At 41.1% G+C, this 21,955-nt stretch overlaps 1 protein-coding gene across 1 annotated transcript in view; it reads left to right on the forward strand.

Moving 5' to 3' along the window:
• Vps13d (vacuolar protein sorting 13 homolog D (S. cerevisiae)) overlaps nucleotides 1–21,955 on the forward strand; it is a 236,261-nt gene that overhangs the window by 133,146 nt on the left and 81,160 nt on the right. Inside the window, exons 53-59 of the mRNA XM_013031922.1 lie at nucleotides 1,138–1,246; nucleotides 4,638–4,817; nucleotides 6,447–6,563; nucleotides 7,493–7,642; nucleotides 10,530–10,679; nucleotides 11,875–11,971; nucleotides 14,564–14,712. Of these exons, the coding sequence (XP_012887376.1) occupies nucleotides 1,138–1,246; nucleotides 4,638–4,817; nucleotides 6,447–6,563; nucleotides 7,493–7,642; nucleotides 10,530–10,679; nucleotides 11,875–11,971; nucleotides 14,564–14,712 (952 nt within the window). The remainder of the gene's footprint in view (nucleotides 1–1,137; nucleotides 1,247–4,637; nucleotides 4,818–6,446; nucleotides 6,564–7,492; nucleotides 7,643–10,529; nucleotides 10,680–11,874; nucleotides 11,972–14,563; nucleotides 14,713–21,955) is intronic.

Genomic DNA, 21,955 nt, shown 5'->3' on the forward strand with positions numbered 1-21,955 from the left:
CGGAAGTGGCGCTGTGGCTCAAGTGGTAGAGTGCTAGCCTTGAGCTGAAGAGCTGAGGAACAGCGCCCAGGCCCAGAGTTCAGGCCCCACAACCGGACCTAAAAAAAAATAAAAAAAAATAAAAAGCTCAGGGAAAGTACTCAGGCCCTGAGCTCAAGCCCAAGGATGGGCACACACACAGAAAAAAGAAACAGTCTCATGTTTGTTACAGAGACTGGTCTAGACTGACCCACAAAACCTACAGCTTCTAGCGCAGCTGGGATCACAGTTGTGAACCACTATGCCTGATTTGATGGTTGATATGGGGTCGTGAGAACTTTTTGCCCCAGTTGGCTTTGAATTGCAATTCTTCCAGTTTCGGCCTCTGGACTAGCTAGGATTATAGGCATGAATCCTTCTGCTTGCCAAATATGCTTGGCAAATATTGGTGTTTTATACTTGTATTTTTTTTCTTCAGCGACAGGAGCCTGTTAAATTCTCAGACCTGAGTGTTGGGCTTTTTATTTAATATTTAATATTTTGAAGTTACTATGAAATGGTAAGAAATGTCAAATAATAAAATGTTACAGAAAGTGAATATTTTTTCTCCTAAACTTCTAGTTTACTCTTTATAATACATTTTAAACCTTTTTTCCCCATTTAAAAATACTTCAAAAGAAATTAATAAGAATCTCTTTAGGTGTGTTTTTATGAATAACTCTAGATTTAAATCAGCTTGTTAAGTTTGAGCAAGTTATTTTATTTTCCTGTGTCTTAGTTTTTCATAAAATACGTGTATTTATTTTTAGTTTATTTATTTACTTCCAAAAAGACTTTTAAGTCAAAACAGTAAACAAAAGTGTTTAGAAATAAAGCAGAAAATGGGCTGTTGCAAAGAATCTCAATCTGTTCAGCAGATGTCCTCCTGTTGCAGATTAGTTGTGATTGAGAGAATGTCAGCTCTGTGTCACACATCCTCCATTCTGTCCTGTCCCTCTTTCATTGAGAGATACCTGACCACTGCATGAGCTCAGCTAACTTGCTCTTTAGATGTTAAGGGCAGACAGTTCTAAATGACAGACAAGCAAAGGCTGATCCATAGCTTCTCTTCAGGCCTGAGCTATTTTCCCAGAGGACTTACTGATTGTCTCTGTCCAGGTATGAGCCACTGATGCTACGTAAGCCAGATCGCAGGCGAAGCACCACCCAGACATGGAATTTCCGAGAAGGAAAACTGACCTGTGGCCTGCATGGCTTGGTGGTCCAGGTCAGTTAATGTGCGCAGGGGTTGAACCTTCTTTGTAATCAAGTCTCAACTAAGTCACAGTTAATAGTTAAATGGGAAAAGTTAATTGTAAATGAAAACATATTCCATTATCTTCATTCTTTTTTGAGGGGGAAGGAGGAGTGTACTGGGATTTGAACTTAGGGCTTCATTCTCTTTAGTCAGGCACAGTACTGTTCAGGCCACACCTGCAGCATGCTTTGGTTAATTTTGAGATAGGCTCTTGCTTTTTGCTTGAACAGTGATCCTGTCACAGCTGGGAGGACAGGCACATACCACTGCGCCTAGCTATTGGTTGAGATGGGAGTCTCCTCCCTCAAACTAAACTCTGCCTCCTGAGTTATTAGCTGTTCCATTTTTATTAAAGACCATTCAAGAAGCTTTTGTGCACCTGTGTGCTACTTACGTGGGAAGTAGTCTTGAAAATGATTTACAAGTATGTTCAGGATGATTGACTAGGGTGATGGGACTTTTTTCTCCCTCTTTGTTTCCCTGGATGTTTTTTCTCTCATGATAGAAATTACCTATGTGCTATTTTTTTGTTTTGGGATGCTTTTGGTACCACTACTGGGGCACCAATACTGAACTAAGGATCTAGGTGTTACACTTTAGCCTTTTTTTACTCAAGGCTGGTGCTCTACCATTTGAGTCAAAGCTAGCTCCACTTCCAGCTTTTTTTTGCTGGTAATTGGAAATAAGAGCCTCAGAGATTTTTCTGCTCAGGTTGGCTTTGAACCATAATCTTCAAAGCTCAGCTTCCTGAATAGCTAGGATTATAGGTGTGAGCCACCAGTATGTGGCACCTGTGTGCTTTTTAAAAGAAGGAAAGAAAAGCATCAGCTCAAAGTCTAATTGGAAGCTAGATGAGTTAGCTTTAGGCCCCTGAAGTTCATGTAAGGCTAAAACAGTATTTTGAAGTATTGCAGGAGCTAGTGAGCAGGATGGCCTGTGCATACTTTGACTGATTATTTCTCCACTCTTGGTGGTATCCAAATAAGCATCGAATTGTTGCAAATATCCCAATCAAGATTGCTTAACGAATTCCTGTGTCCTCAGCTCAGCTAATCTATTCCATAATAAACTTCAATTACTTTATAAGCAAATACATGTTGGGAAAATTACTAAGTTTTAGCTTTTCTGCCCTTTCTGGCTTCAGTCTGGGACTGAGCCATGGATCTGAAATGAGCAGATAGGAAGGGTAGCTCAGAGGTTTGAGTATATAACAGAGCAACACATGTGATAGTGTGTATACTTCTGCCCAGTGTGGGCTTTACCAAAGACTAAACACTTGATAGAGAGCTGCTAGTGCATTTTTGTCCTGGGTAGAACCAGGCGGTCCTTCACAGAGCAGATGGTAGGTAGTCCAGGGCAGTGGGCACAGTGTGAGGAGCCTCGTACTGCTATTTGGTGAGATTTATTTTCTTTATCGCTGTTGCCCTGAGCTGTTTCATCAAAGGCAAGCTGCTGACTTATATGAAACACACATCTGGAATGGATTTGTGATTTTCAATTAGCAGTACAGTTCAGACTTCTAGAGGCAAAAGCGGGCTTGTTATAATTGGTGGGTTCCGGGTCTGACCCTGACTTTAGTTTTTTCCTAAAGCCCATGTAATTCCATTTCTCTTGGAGCATTCTCTTCCCCCAAATCCCTTTCTGATGTTTGTTGTTTTTTGAATCTATTTCATCATTTCTCTGTTTGTGGATGACCCCATAATAGCAGCATGCAGCAAGGCAGAGTGTGTGTCTGTTAGAGAAATAAGCTTGTTTCAATCTTATTATACTGAATGAAGTAATTGAAGACATTAAAACACTTTCTGACCCTGCCCTTATAATGTATGTGCTTTGTAAACTTACAGCAGTCATGAAAGGCTTTCTCTATACTGAAACCTACCCTGCAAACCCAGCTTCACAGTTTTGTTTTCATTATTCATTATTGAAACTTAACAAAGAAGATGTAGACTTGGATTGTGTCTGTCCTCTCTGGCAGAGGCTACTGTCCCCCAGGTCTCCTTGTAGTCCTCTATTTCATGTGGGGTAGACAGCAAGAATGTACTTTGCTTCAGAAACTTGCACAGCTGGCATCCAATGATGTGCCCAGCGCTGAATTACATATTAAAGGAGGCAACAGCTTTTGACTATTTGGGCTGGTTGTCCAGCCATAGGCCTAGTTGAACCCTGTTTGCTTTGAGTTATTTATTTATTTATTTACTTAATGGGACTTGAACTCTGGGCTTGGGTGCTGTCCCGGCACTCTTCAGCTCAAGGTGAGTACTCTACCAATTGAGCCACAGCGCCATCTCTGGTTTTCTAGTGGTTTGCTGGAGTTAAGAGTTTCACAGCCTTTCCTGCCTGGGCTGGCTTTGAATCGCGATCCTCAGATCTCAGCCTCTCCAGTAGGTAGGATTACAGGTGTGAGCCACCACCAGTGCCTGGCTGCTTTGTGTTATTTTGTTGTTGTTGTTGTTTTTGTCAGTTGTGGGGCTTGAACTTGCGACCTGGGCACTGTCTCTGAACTCTTTCACTCAAGGCTAGCACTCTACCACCTTGAGCCACAGAGGCACTTCTGTTTTTCTGGTGGTTAGTTAGAAATAACTAATAATACATAAAAATATATAACTAATAATATATAAAATAACTAATAACTTCCCTTTCTGGGCTGGCTTTGAACTGTGATACTCAGATTGATATCTTCCTGAGTAGCTAGGATACAAGTATGAGCCACCAGCGCCCCACTGCTTTGTGTTACTTTTTACCTAGGGTCTTGCTTTTCCCCTACACCAGTCTGGGACTGTGATCCTTCTACTTGTGTCTCCTGATCACAAGCATCTGCCACCATTATTTTTTGAAAAGGGGATGTTGTTAACTTTTTGCCCAGGCTGTCCTTGAACTCTTCCCAAATAGCTGTGATTATAGTTGTGTGTGTCTCAGTGCCTGACTTATATAGTTTTTTAAGTCTAGAATTTGCTTCTTATTAGAAAGCTGAATGATAGTAGTAGTTTTATTTTTGGGATATTTAAGGTTTTTAACATTATGAGAATACTCAAAACTGGCTTTGGTTATTTTCTTTAAAAGTTTCTTTTTTCAATGGATGGAATTTATTACAAGGTAGGTTAAAACCAGTAGACTCTGTTCATGGAATTACTTCTCACTGTCCTTGTATATGTCATTCCCCAAATTCATGAAGCATAACTTGCCATCCATCTCATACAACCTTATTCTTTATAATCTGTCCAAATAGTTAATGCTTTGGTGTTCATTTTTCATGACCCTCCAGAAGAGAATTTGAATTCAGTACCCTGTTTCATTAAAGACAATGTTGTTAAAGACCATGCCTTTGCCTTTTCTTATACATCTGGACTCCAATGTCTTTTAGACCAAAGGGGGACTTTCTGGATTGTTTGATGGAGCTGAAGTCGTTCTTGGTCCTGACACATCTATGGAGCTTTTGGGACCAGTTCCACCCGAACAACAATTTATTAACCAAAAAATGAGGCCTGGTTCTGGCATGTTATCCATCAAAGTCATTCCGGATGGACCGACAAGAGCACTCCAGGTGATTTGGGTGATTTGCCTTCCCCTCCTCCTGGTGACCAGTCCTTCAACAGAATTTAATGAACATATTTATATTGGATATGAGGACATGGTGTCTTCACCTGTAAAATGGGGATTGATCTATGTCATAAGTGAGAACTGAAGTGTACATATAACCAAAATGGAAGTAAAATCTAAAGGAAAAAATCTTAAAAAATAAGAATCACAGAAGATAACACAGAACTGTGCATGTGTTACCCATGTTGTTAATAACTATGCTGATATTTAAGAATTATACATTAAAAACAAAAAGAGATGAGATATGTACTCAGTTGAAATGTTGTGTTTTGTGAGTAAGATGGGATGATATGTAGAAAGTATTTGTGTTTGTGGGTTTAGTGGTTGGGAGAGCTTCCTAAAAGTACTGCTTCAGCTGAAGACTATGGACTAACTTGAGGATCATCAAGGAAAGATGGTGTGGTTTCATCCTCCATGATGAGCACATTCTCAGCAGTTATTCATTGGGCAGCTATTTGAGCCAGTACAGGTCTAGGTATTGAGAATAGGCCAGTGAACAGACAAAATTCCTGGGCTGCTTATAGCATGCATTGTGGAAAACAGGTAGATAGTCAGTGAGTGATAACATAATAAGGTAGTATTGGTAAGTTGATGAATGAAGGGCCACAGGTGAGAGACTGGTCCTTGGCCCAGGTGGCACATATAATATGGTAAGGAATAAGGCTAGACCATTGGCCAGATTATGAACAGCCTGAGATAAACACTAAAGATGTAGTTGTAGTGAGTGTTAGGCATGATCAGAATGTATTTTAGATAACTCTTGCTGAAATGTGAAGAATTGGAGTTGGGTAAAACTTGAGCTAGAGAAATCCAGTTTAGTAATATACTTGAGAGGTGGAGGCCTGAATTGAAACAAATGCCACGGACAGGTGTGAGGGAGATGGTGAAAAACAGATGAAGCTTATTTAGGAGTACATTAGACTTAGTAGTTGACTGAATGTGGTGTCAGGAAGGAAGAAGAAATCAAGGATTGCTCTCCTCCCGCCCCCCTGCAAATCCACCTTAGCTAGTGAGGAGGATGGTAAACCAGAGCACTGAACAGTGAAACAGAGCAGACTTGGGAAATGAGCAAGGAGCTTGGGGGTTGTTGAAGTAATATAACTACATGATATTACATGATACCTTCACACCTGCGAAGATGTCCAAAAGCTATTGTAAATATGGGTCTGAAGCTGGAGGGAGAAATCTGTGCTGTGGACATGGACTTACCAGTCCTGGTGTGAGTATAGAGCGTCATGACAGTGTTGTCTGAGATAGTTCATCACAATCCATACTGCAATCCATGCTACTGCTATAAAAAGCAGTAATCTTGAGGCTTGCCTCAATATTTGAACTATAATTACAGATCACTTGCTGGTGTTTGACTACCATGCCTGGCTCTCAAGGTGCTCAGCTAAAGAGTTTGCCCCTCAGTCTCAGAAGCACCTTGTATCGGCATGCAGAGCTTGCTTAATGGTGCTTGGAAACCATTTACTTCTTGGGCCTAAAGGGCTGTTTCATAGCTGTCACAGGTTAGAATGGATTTCCCTGTGGAAGTGTGGCCCTCTTTGTATGGTGTTTTGTTTGGCTTCAGATAACAGATTTCTGCCAGTGGAAAAGTGACCAGTCATCATATGAAGTGGATGAACTACCTGTTACTGAACAAGAGCTACAGAAACTAAGGAGTTCAGAGACAGAGCAGGAATTGGAAGTAAGTTCTAAGTGTAAATTTCTTTTTTCTTTTTGCTGATCCTGAGGCTTGAACTCTGCGCCTGGGCATTGTCCCTGAGCTTGTTTTGCTCAAGCACCGTGCCACTTGAGCTACAGCACCACTTCCAATAAATTCATTTGCTTGATCATTGATTTGCTGAGGGTTCTGTGCTGAGGGTTTCTGGTTTCTTTTTCCTCTGTGTGAATTCCAAGTAGGGTTATGCTTCACTGAGTTATCACAGTATGAATGTGAGCATATATTGTGTAAATGACAGCTAAAGTTAATGTGGAATCAGAATGGAACAAATGGTGCTAAAGTAAGGTGACAAAGAAGAAGCTAGATGGTTTGAATTTAAATAAGATTTAAATAGATTTAAGATAGAGAATAAGAAAACATGTGATTTTTTTTTCCTCCAGCTGACTCTGACATCTTTCTCCCCCCCCACTCTACCCCCCTCCCCGATATTGAGAAGAGACAGAAAAGCTTCAAGAGGAGGAGGAGGAGATGTACCTGATAATCATTCAGTGATTTTTTTTTTTTTAATTCAAATGCCTATGTATAAAGCACCATGTCAGATGTTAGGGAAATGCATTCAACATGCATTCAGAGCTTGCATGCCAAATGGGGAGAAAGATTTTCAGTTAACCTCTTGTTCGGCAGAGTACCTGTACTTGGTGCTCTGGTCAGGTGTCATTAGACCCTTTGTTATTCTGCCCTTGGGTGGGGAACAGACCTCAGGAGGATGGCTCCTAGTGAGATGAGGGCAGTGGAGCCCAAGAGCTGCTTCACTGGGTTCTCTTGCTTCATTAGCTTTCATCTACTCAGAGGTCAGGAGTAGAGGGATTTGAAGCCACTCATTTCCTTGTATACTCCTGTACCAGGAGCTCAGTTTAAAACCACCAGTGGGCCATATTTTGATTTCTTTTCAGGTGCTTGTGAAATTAGAAGGTGGAATTGGCCTATCCTTAATTAATAAAGTACCTGAAGAGCTGGTCTTTGCGAGTCTTACAGGAATCAATGTTCACTACACCCAGCTGGCAACCAGCCACATGCTTGAACTCAGCATTGAGGATGTACAGGTGGGCATTTCGTTGGCATGCTGTCAGTGCATCAGATTTAATGTTTAGTAGTCTAAAAACTTAAATGCTTTGAAGGAAATATCCTTGTGACATTCCAAAAATCATTCTATGAAGTGGTTGTTTCCACCCTCATTTTTTTCTTTAACTCTGTCTCAAATCTAGTAGTGGTATATAAATAATTTGTTCAGGTCAGTAAGGATGGCAGGAGGAAGGTGCCCCATGGTGTGGGTTTTTTTGTTTGTTATTTTTTTCCGTTCTAGGGGCTTGAATTCTGGGCACTAACCCTGAGCTTCTTTTTGCTTAAGGCTAGTGCTCAAACACTTGAACCACAGCTCCTCTTCTGGCTTTTTCTGTGATTAATTGGAAATAAGAGTCTCCCAGACTCTCCTGCCCAGCCTGGCTTTGAGCCATGATCCTTAGATCTCAGCCTTTTGATAATTTTTTTTTTTTTGGTCAGTCATGGGGCTTGAACTCTGGGCTTGTGCGCTATCCCTCAACTCTTCAGCTCAAGGCGAGCACTCTAACACTTGAGCCACTTCCAGATCTCAGCCTTTTGAGTAGCTAGGATTACAGGTGTGAGCCAATGGCACCTGGTGTCCCATGTTTTTTGGTCTTACTGAGAGAAAAGAGCAGAAGTGCACAGAACTGTACCTGTCCTTGGAGGGCTTGAGGTTCATGGCAGGGAGGCACAGGAGGGTAATGTTTTCTACTTCCAGTAAGCATGGAACAGCAGGTACCACATTTACTATCCCACCTGAAACAGTCCCAAAACCAAGGCAGAATAAGGAGGCAACAGCTTCAGGTCAGTGGGCATCAGACCATAAAAACAGAGACCCCGAAGAGGTGGGAAACAAAAGAGGTGAGCCCTATAGTTGACTTAGTTTTCTACCCTGAGAAGTTGCCAGGCCATGGCACTGGGAGAGGAGACTTAAAAGCAGAGAAAGAATGCTTGTTTGTTTGTTTGTTTGTGTGCTGGTCCTGGGGCTTGAACTCAGGGCTTGTGTGCTGTCTTTGAGCTTTTATGCTCAAGGCTAGAGCTCTACCACTTGAACCAGAGCTTTACTTTTGGACTTTTGGAGGTTATTGGAGATGAAAGTCTCATGAGCTTTCCTTTTGATCCTCAGATCTCAGCCTCCCTAGTAGATAGGATTATAGATGTGAGCCACTGGTACTAGGCAGAGAAGTAATTTTTTAAGATAGAAAACAGAGCCTGTGTGGAGGTAGGAAAAGGCGTCTTGTCCTATCCTTGCTTTCTGAGAGCGAGCACCATCTACTATGTCACAGGTGTGGAGTCCAGGGGTGTAAGGGAGAAGAGGGGTCAGGGATTTGGCCACAGAGATCATGTGTGCCCTTGAATCCCAGCTCTTCCACTCACAGCTATGTGATATGAGCAAGTAATTCAACTTCTGCAAGTTTTTCTAAGCTTTTCTTTACTAGAGGTGGTATGCCTGTACATAAGGGTTTCCTCCAGGAGGTATGCAAAGTGTGTACTGAGGGTCTCTTAAGGGTATCAAGCAGGTGGTCTTTCACTTGCCTCTTCCCAGAGTGGATCTCTGGTGAGAAATAGCTGCTGTGGTATCTCCCTCTGGACTGCTTAAGTGTCTAACGGCAGCCCAGTCCTATCTGTGGTACTGTGTGGTTGAGGCAGCAGTCTCCCCTAAAGTTGAGGACTTGGTGTCCTGAGAGGGAAGCTCAATTTAGGATGGGAACAGGAAGTGACTTTGGTAGGCTCCTAAGCTACTGAATCCAGAGTTTTTGTCAGAGTGAGAGAGAAGCATGAACAGCTGGCTTTGGGGCCACACAGGCTGGATTCAGTACTGGTTCTGTCACTGGTCAGCCTGAGCAAGGGCCTCTCTTCAGCATCTCCTCTGTGGAGATGACCTCAGTGCTTGAGGTTTCCAGTAAAACCTCTTAGTAGTTCTTTATCACAGATCTCCTGTGTCATCATGAGATAATGCATCTGAGTTGACTAGCATAATACTTAACATAACATGCTCACCTGATATTTTAAATTTTATTTTTATTTATTTATTTATTTTGTCAGTTGTGGGTCTTGAACTCTGGGCCTGGGCACTGTCCCTCGGCTCTTCAGCTCAAGGCTAGCCCTTTACCACTTGAACCATAGCACCACTTCCGGTTTTCTGGTGGTATACTGGAGATAAGAGTCTCATGGACTTTCTTGACCGGGCTGTCTTTGAACTATGATCCTCAGATCTCAGCCTCTTTAGTAGCTAGGATTACAGTCATGAGCCACTGGTGCCAGGCTTTTAAATTTTATTTTTAATTCTGTGATATTATAAATTGAGACATGAAACTTGTATATACATATCATGTACAACATAATATTTGAAATAATGTGGCTGTTGTAGAACAATTTGAGCTAATTATCAGGTGTTACCTCACATACTTAGGTTTTGGATGAGTAAATTCTGGGTCTGTTCTCTTGGCAGAATACATCACCTAATGATGTGATGAGGTAATGAAGTAATGAAATAGAGGTCCCAGTGTTCTTCCCATTGCTGTTATTGGCCCTGTTCTTCAGATAGAATGGGTTTTCCTGGTTGCAGTCAATACAGTAGAATGACTAGGGTACTTGCTGAGTCTAGTTTTGATTTTTTTCCCCCACCACTTTGGTCATGGGGCTTCAACTCAGGGCCTCCCTGTGGTTTTGTGCTCCAGGCTAGCACTCTACCACTTTGAGCCACAGCACCACTTCCGTTTTTCTAGTGATTCATTGGAGATGAGTCTTAAGGGCTTTCCTGTCTGGGCTGGTTGAACCGTGATCCTCAAATCTCAGCTTTCTGAGTAACTAGGGTTATAGGCATGAGCCACCAGTGCCTGACTACTGATTTTGATTTTTTTTTAATGATCCCTTTTCCTGTCCTAGGTGGATAACCAGCTCATTGGTACCACTCAGCCCTTCATGCTCTATGTGACCCCCCTGAGCAATGAGAACGAGGTCATTGAGACCGGCCCAGCTGTGCAGGTGAATGCAGTGAAGTTCCCCAGCAAGAGTGCACTGACCAACATCTACAAGGTGAGCTGGGAGGAGGGCAAGGCTGTGACCAGCACTGCAGGCTCTACCTGGAAATAGTTCTGTAGGTTTGAGCTATTTAGGGAATGTGCAGAAACTCCTTTTCCTGGTACTTTGTATCCTCAGTTGTGTTTTCAGTGATCTTGCAGTTTGGTAGTGCTTGAGCCTACAGGTACCAGAGTCTCTGAAGCAAAGTGTAGCATTTATAAGATTGTGTATTAAAAATGGAGTGGTTCAGAGATGCTGGAAAAGGAGTGATGAGGGGTCAGACCTTGGGGGAGGCATCCTGCTCTGTGAGCTGCCACACTGCTTACTAAACCCAAGTAGTTCAGGAGTGACAAGCTATCTGTCTTGAAGAGGTTCCTGTGCATTAGCCAGCTGTGACAGCAGAAAACTCCACCAGAGTGAGAGCCTTCCTTCTGATCCCTTGTCACTAGCAGTGATGGGATTACACACACCTGTCCGCAGCCTCCGCAATGTGCCTAGTCATGTAGCCCCTTACAGACTGCCCTGGGTCTAAGCAGAGTACCACCTGGTGATGGATGACCCACCATGGCACATCCGAAGCTGTACCTCTGACTAATGAAACCAGGTTCCTGGGAGTCAAGCAGCAGCACAGCCAATGCCTCCGAAATACCTTCCAGAGTTTTGGTAAATTGTAACAAGTAGAGAAAAGCCAGGAAAAAAATGGCACTATCATCAAATGATATAAATAAAGAAAACATGTCGTGTTTTTACCTCCTTCTCTCCCTTACCTTTTTGTGTACTGGTACTGAAGCTTGAACTCAGGGCCTGGCACTGTGCGTTTTGCTCAAGGCTAGTACCCTACTACTTGAGCCACAGTTCTACTTCTGGCTTTTTGCCGCTTAATTGGAGATGAGAGTCTCATACACTTTCTTACCCAGGATGGTTCTGAGCTGAGATCCTCAGATCTCAGCCTCCTGAATAACTGGGATTACAGACATGAACCACTGGCTCCTGGCAATCCCTTCCCCTGATCTCTCTTTTAACACAAGGTCTCTTTGTATTTCTTGGGCTGTTCCCAAACTGGTCTCATGTGCCCTACTGCCTCAGCCTTGTGAGTAGCTATGATTATAGGCATGAGCCATCATGCCTGGCCTCGCTGGGGCTTTCTGAATGGCATCTGTAAAAGTCCTTGTATTGTTCACTTTGTTACCTAGAGTTTGTTTCTCTCTAGCATCTGATGGTCACAGCTCAGAGATTCACAGTGCAGATTGAGGAGAAACTGCTGCTGAAGCTGCTGAGTTTCTTTGGCTACGATCAGGCAGAGTCAGGTAATGTTAAATGCCATATAGATGGTATGTTTTCATGTTTGTCAAAAAATAGGTAGCCCCTGGATTGCCTGCCCATCCTCTTTCCACCTCATGGCTTGAGCTAGGAAGCTGAGGTTATCATTTTAGCTGTTCTCTTTCCAAGACTGCACGTTGTCTGGAGTTAATGTCCATGAACGAGGTGGCTCCTGAGGGTCTCTGGTATTATGGAATGTCCAGAGGTAGGCCTCTGGGAAGCAGCACACCAGTCTTCTGTGCTTTGCATTTTTGATTCATCTCCTCTAGGATAACAGAAATTATGTTAGTCATCTAGCAAACCGCTTTGTTTCCTAACCTTTGTTTATTAAACAGACTCAGTGCCAAGAATCAGAAATCCCTTCAGCGGTTCCTTTGGTTTCGTTGAGAAAATGAATTTAGCTAGCTCCAGCTCTGGGACTTTAGACATCCATACCCTGTGCCTTAATGTGATACAAAAGCTTCTTTTTATTCTCTTCATTAGAGAAAGGAGCTGTATATGTTAGCAGGAAACAGATTTGTAGCAGTACTACAGAAATAATTCAGTTGTTGTCTATTTCAGATTCCTCAACACAGCCTCTTTTCTTGCTCTTAGCTGGATTTTTTTCTGGGCTGCATATACAGCTTGGAATGGAGTCAGTGTTCAGCCTTTTAAAGCCTACTCCAAATATTGAGCCTGAAATAATGATAAGAAAGAGACTTTTATGATTGTCTGCCTATATTGGCTAGAGAAAAAAGAAATCACTGGCAGTGTGTGTGTATGTGTGTACAAAGACGGCAAGGAAAAATATTTCTGTTCTTTATATTCTAGGTTTAGAATTAAACATTAAGATTATTTGGGATTGGCTGAGGATTTTGCTCAGTGATAAAGCATGTGCTTAGCACGTGTGAGGCGCTGGATTTAGTCCTGGAACTGTAAAAGCAAAAAGAAGATAAAGTGGAAAAATAAGTATTTGGGAACATGAGCAGAGTCTTATTTGTTAGACTGTATTCTCCACTCTGAGTTGGGGCTCCAGTGTTTATTTGTATTCAGGCAGCTATTTGAATGCCAGCTAGTTACCCTTTTCTGATTTGGTACCTGCTGGAGAAGTTTGACTTCAAGTTTGATTGGTCATGCTTTTTTTTGTCATTGTTGTTTTGTTTTGTTTTTGGTAAGTGTCCTTGTAAGTTGCTCTTGCAGATTTCTCCTGAAATATGCTATGGTGGATTTTGACTTTTATAAAGTCCTTGCCTGCCTTTTATTAGCCCATTGTTTCCTGAGCATAGATAGGCAGGTCTCTGTTCAGAGGCATTTATCAGTAAGTAGAGTTGATGATAGTTATGGTATTAACTCTACCAAAAATTTGTTTGCTAAGTAGAGATGTGTGGACTTTGTGAGGTATAGAAAACCAAGTGAAAGCATCTGCCTACATTGAGCTGGGTACAGCATCAGGCAGAAAGAGCACACATATTACTGTGTTTGAGTCCCTTCACATAATAGCAAGTAAAGTAATCTGCCTTGTTTATACTTCTTAAACCAATGCCTACAGTTTTGTATTGTGTTACTGGTTGCTATGTCAGTTCTCAGTGGCCTTTGCTCAATTCTTTTGGTTAGCTTTTTTTTTTTTCAAACATTCTAGGTTTGAACTTAGGGCCTCCTCGCTAGGTAAGAGCTCTATTACTTGAGCCATGACCCCAGTTCTTCCATATTGTATCATAGAGGCATTGTTTGATTCAGATCCATTATTTAATTGGTGATAGTATTCATTATGGTTAGCTGTATGGTACTTCAGATCCTTATATGGATATCATACTATAAGACAAATCGAGATAATCTGTATTATATCAAACCTACAGTATCAAAATCAACATATATCGAAACCAACAATAGTTTTAGAAAGCCTGTGGCCAGCAAATACCTCTGACCTTTGGTTCCTACCTGGATTATTTATCCCATAGATGTGATGTGCCAGGTGGCATGGAGCCACAGGTTAAAATATTAAGCTAGTCTACTTACTAGTAGACTATTAATAGTCTAATGGAATGTTAAACTGGATGACACTGATCAAGATATATTTATAAACTGCTTTGTTAAATGGTAAATCTTTTGTACAACTATTTAAAGATAATATAGAATGAAAAAAAGAAAAATACATAAATGTGGCCTAGTGATAAAAAAATATAAATTGAACATCTGCTTTTACAAAGAAAGGCCATCAGGAAGCTGTATGCATTACTGATCCCTCAAAAACTAAACTTAGAGGGCTGGGAAGGTGGCTCAGTGGTAGAGCGTTTGCCTTGCATGCCTGAGGTCCTGGGTTCGATTCCCCAGCACCACACAAAAAGAAAAAAGCCGGAAGTGGCGCTGTGGCTCAAGTGGTAGAGCGCTAGCCTTGAGCTGAAGAGCTGAGGGACAGCGCCCAGGCCCCGAGTTCAGGCCCCACGACCAGACCCCCCCCCAAAAAAAAAAACAAAAACAAAACTAGACTTAGAAAAGTATCAACACGTTCATCTATGAAGTTTTTCAGTGGGAATATAAGTATATGAAATCATGTAACTTTTCTGTTGTTGTTGTTTTCTTGTGTGCTGCCTTTGTTCTAGAGGTGGAAAAATATGATGAAAACCTCCATGAAAAGACAGTTGAGCAGAGTGGAACACCAACTCGATACTACTTTGAAAATCTCAAGATCAGCATTCCCCAGATCAAACTGAGTGTGTTTACCTCCAACAAGCTGCCACTGGATCTTAAGGTGAGCTGACACCTGTGTTCATTCTCAAGAACGACTTTTCAACCATCAGTATGTTGCCCACTCACTTTTTCCATGTAGCATCAACATCATAGCCAGTATTTGTATAGACTGCTTTTGTTTTTTTTTGTTTTGTTTTGTTTTTTGTGCTAGTCCTGAGGCTTTAACTCAGATGCCGGGCACTGTTGCTGAGCTTTTGGCTCATTCCCTGTTATACTTAGGTAGTCATCAAGACCTCCCAGTAACCAGTGTCTGAACTCCTGCCTACCACCTGTGCTACCTTCTGTCATATACTATAACATGGTCTCTCTCTGTGAACAGGAACAGCTAGAGATCTGAGCAAGAACCTAGTAAGTCTGGAGTGGTAGTCTAAAGTGCCTGTGCAGATGCTGGCCAGCATGGGAAGCATTGTAAGAACCATGTACTCCCAGAGCATAGGGACAGTGTGGCTCAGCTCCAGCCATATTGTCATGGTGGAATGTGAACCCAGGGTTGCCAGATCTTCAGATTTTTTAAAGAGAAGCCGGAAATCTGGATATTTTTATGTGGAATCTCCTGGTTTTTAAATGTTGGCAACCAATTTAAGTTTTGTGGTTTTTTTTTTAAACCTGGTGGGCCTAACAAAACACATGTGTGGGCCTCATGTGGCCCATGGTCTGCCAGCTCACGGCTTCTAAAATAGACCCACAGGTAATGAGACAGTGGTCTGCTCAGCGTCAGATCATATTTGGAGAAGGGCAGGGCAGGGGTGAAGGCTACAGTGGATTCAGTGACCAACAGCTAGGGTGCTGGTGGGGACCAGGAAAACCATCTTGAGGATAGACCATGTGTGGCACCCTTCTCTCCCTGCCCTGGCTCCCCCATCTGCTTTAATTTCATGTTTCCCAGGAGACTGGAAAGCCTAATAATTAGCATGGGAGTGTGGGGAAAACCATGGGAAACCACTATCTTGCTAATATCCACAAGTATCCACTTGACTTATATGACCCATTGCAATGGGTTGGTTTGATGAAGAATTCTCCCCAGAATGTTTGGCACTCATCCAGCAAACCAGTGCTAAGCATTTCCTGCAAGTTGAGGGTGTCTTGTTTTTTAAATCATTTTACTACAAAACATACAATCAACTACTCCTTTCAGATTGCTTGTAGCAGAAGTCTTCCCCAGATTGACAAAAATCAGGGTGGTGTCTACAGCCCAGTTTTGTGGTATTGATGTTTTATTTTTCTGTGCGTGTGTGTGTGTGCACGCGCATGCATGTACGTGTGCGCGCGTGTGTGTACTCGCACGTGTGCATACAACACACTGGAATTTTTTAGGTAGACTGTCTCAACCTGGCAGTACTTTAAAGGAACATTTTCAAATCATTGTTAAACAAATTACCTGGCACAGTCATGGAAGGAAGGGGAAGGGGACTTTGTGGGAGAGGGGAGGTTAGCGCTTCAAGCAAGGTTCTGGGAATCGGGTTAACCTTCAGACTTTAAACTCTTGGCTTATGGAAAGTCACCATTTCACTGTGTCTTTAGTTCTTCTAGTGAAGTCTGAGACTCATAAGATAATGTCATTTATTTGGAGTTTCCTAACAGAGTAATATCTCTTTATTAGTCGCTCTTAGAAAGGGCAATAAGCTCTTTTTGATGAATATATAATCACTGAAAGTATGTGCTTTGGAAATGGAGTCCTCTCCCTGAGCAGGAATCACAGGAGTCTGACTAAAAGGTAACCCTGTCTTTGGTAGTGAAGGAATAATTATCTCCATTCTCCTGATTCCCAGCCAGGAGAGGCTGTCAGCAATCTCGGAGGGGAGCCTCTCCAGGTTTACACTGAGGGTACATTGTTGCCAGATATAGTGTCTGTTCAGAGGGCCTCAGAGCAGTTTCACATCTGCTGTCTCAATTGGATCCCTGACTCTGATTGAAGAAGGGGGAGGTAGTAGTTTATTTCACAAATGCAGAGACAGAAGTCCAGCACCCTCCCCCACTTGGCCTTACCATCTTTCTCCCCAGTTTGCATGTTATGACAGTGGCTAGCAAAAATGCCAGGTAGCGTCTAGGTGTGTTTTTAGTTGTTGTTGTTGTTTTTTTTTTTTAAAGATCAAAAGAAGCCAGGAGCTCTTAAAAGGTTTCACAAGGTGGCCTACAGCAGTCCCTTTCCCATTTGAGGCATTGGGGTATTACAAAAGAAGGGCTTTAATTGAGCAATCTAGTTTGGAAGAAAACCCACATTTTAATGGTCAGAGAGAGGGTGGGGGTAAGGGGGATTTTCAAACAAAGACACTATTTAAAAAGCCTAAAACTGTCTTCTCAAAGGCTTGAAATAATTTGTTGGGAAACTTCAGACCCTTTACTTTTCCCCTCCCCTCCCTAAATAAAAACCAGATTTGTTAAAAGGAAAAAAGATCCAGTATTGTTAATTGTATTTCAGAAAGTGCCAGAGAAGGAAATATCCCTGTAGTTTTAAACACTGTCCCAAAAGGGAAATAGGCAAATACCCTGCTTCACATAAACAGTCTCTATGTACCATAAATAAACCTTTAAAGAATGAATTCCAGACAGTTTTGTTTAGTGCAGGATAAACTTAAGAAATGAAAGGATGTGGCCCACGGAATAGCTTGTGATCTGAGACCTTGTGGACAGGTATTTCTTCTTTTAACTCTACAGCATTTCTGTAAGGCTTCTGCAGTTATTGTCTAGGGATAGGCAGTGTTCTGTTTTTATTAAGGACTTAGGGAACACAGGATTGCTTTCTCTAGAATTTGTTTTATGACAGGAAACTGTCTGCTACTTGAGTAAATAAGCATAAATGTTATATACTACTGTATTTGATTAGTCATTTGGTTATATGAAAAAAAGCCTTGTTTGGTCCTTTCTTTTTCTCTCCTCTTTTCTACTTTGACTGACCAGATCAGCCTCAAGGTGGCAGAATAATTCATACCAGTAGGCGGTATCACAGCCTTTTGGAATATGGGAAGTCCCAAAGCAGTACTAGATGAGGATGATTTTTACCTCAGGGTCAGGATTCTTTCTTGATTCAGACAAAGTCTCTTAGTTATCCAGAGAGCGAATGGTGTCTGCTGAAGGGCTTGGCAACTTAGCACAGGTCTTAAGCTTGAGCTGTAGAAGCTACTGCAGGTGCTGCTTCTTCAATATTTGGTCAAAACAAGGAAGTTGCTTGAGCCTTTGTTCAGTTACACTTCTTTTCTGGGACAAAAGTGATGCTCAGTTATACTGGTTAAACAAAATGCTGAACTGACTGTCAGACCCTGGGCCTCCAAGTGCTGTTTCTGTGGCTCTAAACAAGGCAGGTCACCTTGCTCTGGGCCTTAGTTTCTCCATCATTGAAAGGAGGAAAATCAGGTATGTTCACTTATTTCCTCATTGCTCACCACATGGGTGAGAGAGTGGATAGCAGAAACTTTAGAGGAGAAATAATAGTCTTGGATTTCATGCCTTCTACCCAATAAGTTGTTGATTACTATTTCTCTCTATTTCATGTCTTCTAATCCATGTTAAAGAGCCACATTGGCCAGGTAAGCCGGTGGCTCATGCCTGTAATCCTAGCTATTCAGGAGGCTGAGATCTAAGGATCATAGTACAAAGCTAGCCTGGGTAGGAAAGTCCATAACTTATCCCCAATAAACTACTCAGGAAAAGCCAGAAGTAGTGCTGTGGTTCAAGTGTTAGAGCACTAGCCTTGAGCACAAAGAGGCTCAGGGATAGTACCCAGACCCTGAGTTTAAGCCCCAGGACTGGCCAAAAAAAAAAAGCCATGACTTTTCTCTGAATTCTTTGGGTCTATCACTTGGTCCATTTTTTTCTATCAGGTTACCTTCTATCTATTCTAATTTTAGAAGCTCTTGGTGAAAGTTCTGTCTTTGATGGTAGTTACAGGCATCTTGTTCTTCATTTTTTTCCTTTATCTCTTTATTTTGCATTGGATGTGTTTATTCACCCAGGCAAAACTTCATTTTTACATTGTCAAATTCGTCAGCCTATTGTCTTTTTCTATATGAATTTTGAGTCATGAAATTTCATCCATCTTTCTTCTATAATTAAATTCTAATTAAATGTATTGTTATTCCAAAAAATTAAGGCAGCCTATGAAACCCATGCACAAAGATTAAGAAGAGATAAGTGAAAAATGAAGTCGGAATTTAATAAATAATAGCCAGCTCAATTCAGTATTATCTTAATGTTATAATTATTTTAATATATTTATAAAATTAGATGCATTCTTGATGCTCTGATAGCCTTAGCATGAATAAATGATTTCAACATTCTGTAAAGAAGAGTAGATGGCATATCTTCTAAACATGTCAATGTCTATCATATTAAATAAAATGTGATCAGACTATAGAATCAGTTCTAGAAATTGTTAATTGGCTGATAGCCAAACCAGCTGAGATCTTCAAGAAAAGCTAGATTAAAATAATTTTAAATTTTATTTGAAGCCATTGGAAAGCTACCAAGACAACCAGTACTTGAGGTCCAGGATTTATGAGAGGAGAAAAACTTGGAGAGTCCAATGTGTATGTACTCATGAGACTTTTTCTGATGTGTAAGTGGTAGAGGGAGAAAAGGACAAGACACCAAGTAGAAACCAGCTGCCAAACAGAATCCAATCTGAACTGCCTTGTTTCTTAAGACATTTGCTACTTTCTTAGACACCTTCTGCTGAGAGAGTCTTAAGTAAAAAGAGACAGTTAAGAAGGTGAGCAGATAAATAGATATTTGGGCAAGTTTGTTGTTTTTGTTTGCAGTGCTGGGAACTGAATCTGAGGCTTTGTGCGTGCTAGGCAAGAACTCTGCCATAAACTGCATTCCCAGCCATCTGCACTTTAACTGGGGATATTAAAGTTGGAGGAATGGTATTGCTATTCAGTGGAGAAGCTTAAGTACATCCAACAACTAAAATAGACTAGGACTTAGAAATACTGCATCCCACATCGAAAAAATGGCAATACTTCCCAAGGCTATCTACAAATTCAATGTGATACCTATCAATATTCCAACCTCATTCTTCAAGGAAATAGAAGAGAAGATCCAAAAATTCATATGGAACAATAAAAGACCCCGAATAGCAAAAACGATCCTTAACAGAAAGAACAGTGCTGGAGGAATATCAATACCAAATTTCAAACTCTACTACAAAGCCATAGTAATCAAAACAGCTTGGTACTGGACAAGAACAGACCTCAGGATCAATGGAATAGAATTGAAAACCCAGAAATGAACCCACAGACCTATAGCCATCTAAGCTTCCATAAGGGAGCTAAAAAAATAGAATGGAAGAAAGGCAGACTCTTCAGTAAATGGTGCTGGCAAAATTGGTTAATCACTTGTAGAAAACTAAAGCTAGATCCTTATATATCACCCTGCACCAGAATCAACTCCAAATGGATCAAAGACCTCGGAGTCAAAACAGACACCCTGAAAACATTACAGGATGGAATAGGAGAAATCCTAGGTCTCCTTGGCACAAGCTGAAAATTTCTTAATAGAGACCCAGAAACACAACAAATCAAAGAAAGGTTGGACAAATGGGATTGCATGAAGTTGCAGAGCTTCTGCATGGCAAAGGACATAGCTAGCAAGATCAATAGAAAGCCCACAGATTGGGAGAAGATCTTCACTAGCCATACAACGACAAGGGTCTCATATTTAAAATATACCTGGAACTCAAAAAATTAAATCCCCCAACAACAAATCGTCAAAGAAACAACTGCCCAATAAATAAATAAGTGGGCTAAAGACTTAAAGAGAATCTTCTCTGAAGAGGAAAGAAGGATGGCCAATAGACACACGAAGAAATGTTCAACCTCCCTAGCCATAAAAGAAATGCAAATCAAAACATTGAGATAACACCTCACCCAAGCTAGAATGGCTCTAATCAAGAACTCTAATAACAACAGATGCTGGAGGGGATGTGGACAGAAGGGAACCTTACTGCATTGTTGGTGGGATTGTAAACTTGTTCAACCACTTTGGAAAGTAGTATGGAGGTTCCTCAAAAGACCCCACATAGAGCTCCCCTATGACCCAGCAATCCCACTTTTGGGCATTTACCTGAATGATCACAAACGAGACCATACTAAAGCTACCAGTACAACTATGTTTATTGCAGCATTATTTATCATATCTAAGATATGGAACCAACCCAGATGCCCCTCAGTAGATGAATGGATCAAGAAAATGTGGTATATATACACAATGGAATTCTATGCCTCCATCAAAAAGAATGACAGTGCCCCATTTGTTAGGAAATGGAAAGACTTGGAAAAAATTATATTAAGTGAAATAAGCCAGGCCCAAAGAAACATACTACTTATTTGCAATAAGTAGTATATGTCTGAGACAAGCAAGAAAGGTCAGATAAGTTGATGTTAGGTGAAATGAACCCCAAGATAAGGACTCAAATGGTTTTTCTTTTTTGCTATTGTTTCTAACATTTATAAGGTGATTTTTTGTTGCTTTGTATGTCCCTCCCCCATGGTACAACCCCTGTTTTCACTGAATTTGATGGTGGTATAATTTGGGGAGGGGAAGGGAAAAAACAAATTGCTTAAGTAGGAATACAGGTGGACCCATTGCAACAATGAGATGTACAAGACATTATGTCGAAAAAATGAACTTTACAACTTTGAGGGTGGGTGAGGAGGTGGGGAGGTTGGGAGGGCAAGGATGATGAGGGGAAACAAAGGAGGAGACCACAATGTTTGATAAGAAATGTACTCATTACCTTACTCATGTAATTGTAACCCCTCTGTATGGTATTTTCACAATAAAAACCTTATTAATAAAAATAAATAACATATGCAGACACAAGAACAAAAAAAGAAATACTGAATCCCAGCCTTGAGCAAATCCAAGCCCTGGTTAGATTATGGCATTTAAACCTTTATTATACTTGCCTGGTAGACTCATTCAAATTTTCCATAAATTTTCATACAGACTATTTAATTTCATCACAAGTACCAGATCTGCTGAAGGATATCATTTCTAGAAGCAGTAAAATAACTAAACAACAAAAACAACAACCATCCCAAAACTTGAAGGTTTAAAGTAATAACTTCTATTTGTTCACAATTTTGTGAGTTAATAGTTGGGCTGGGCTAAGAATTTTCATGGTAGCATTGTTCATAAGAGCACAAAATGAAACTGAAATGACCCAACTTTCAATCAGTAATAGTGATGGAATAATTTGGGTTTTATTCATACAATGGAAAATTAAACTGCAGCACAAACTGCAG

This window comes from Dipodomys ordii, unplaced genomic scaffold, assembly GCF_000151885.1.
Source record: "Dipodomys ordii isolate 6190 unplaced genomic scaffold, Dord_2.0 Scaffold6, whole genome shotgun sequence".
NCBI lineage: Eukaryota > Metazoa > Chordata > Mammalia > Rodentia > Heteromyidae > Dipodomys > Dipodomys ordii.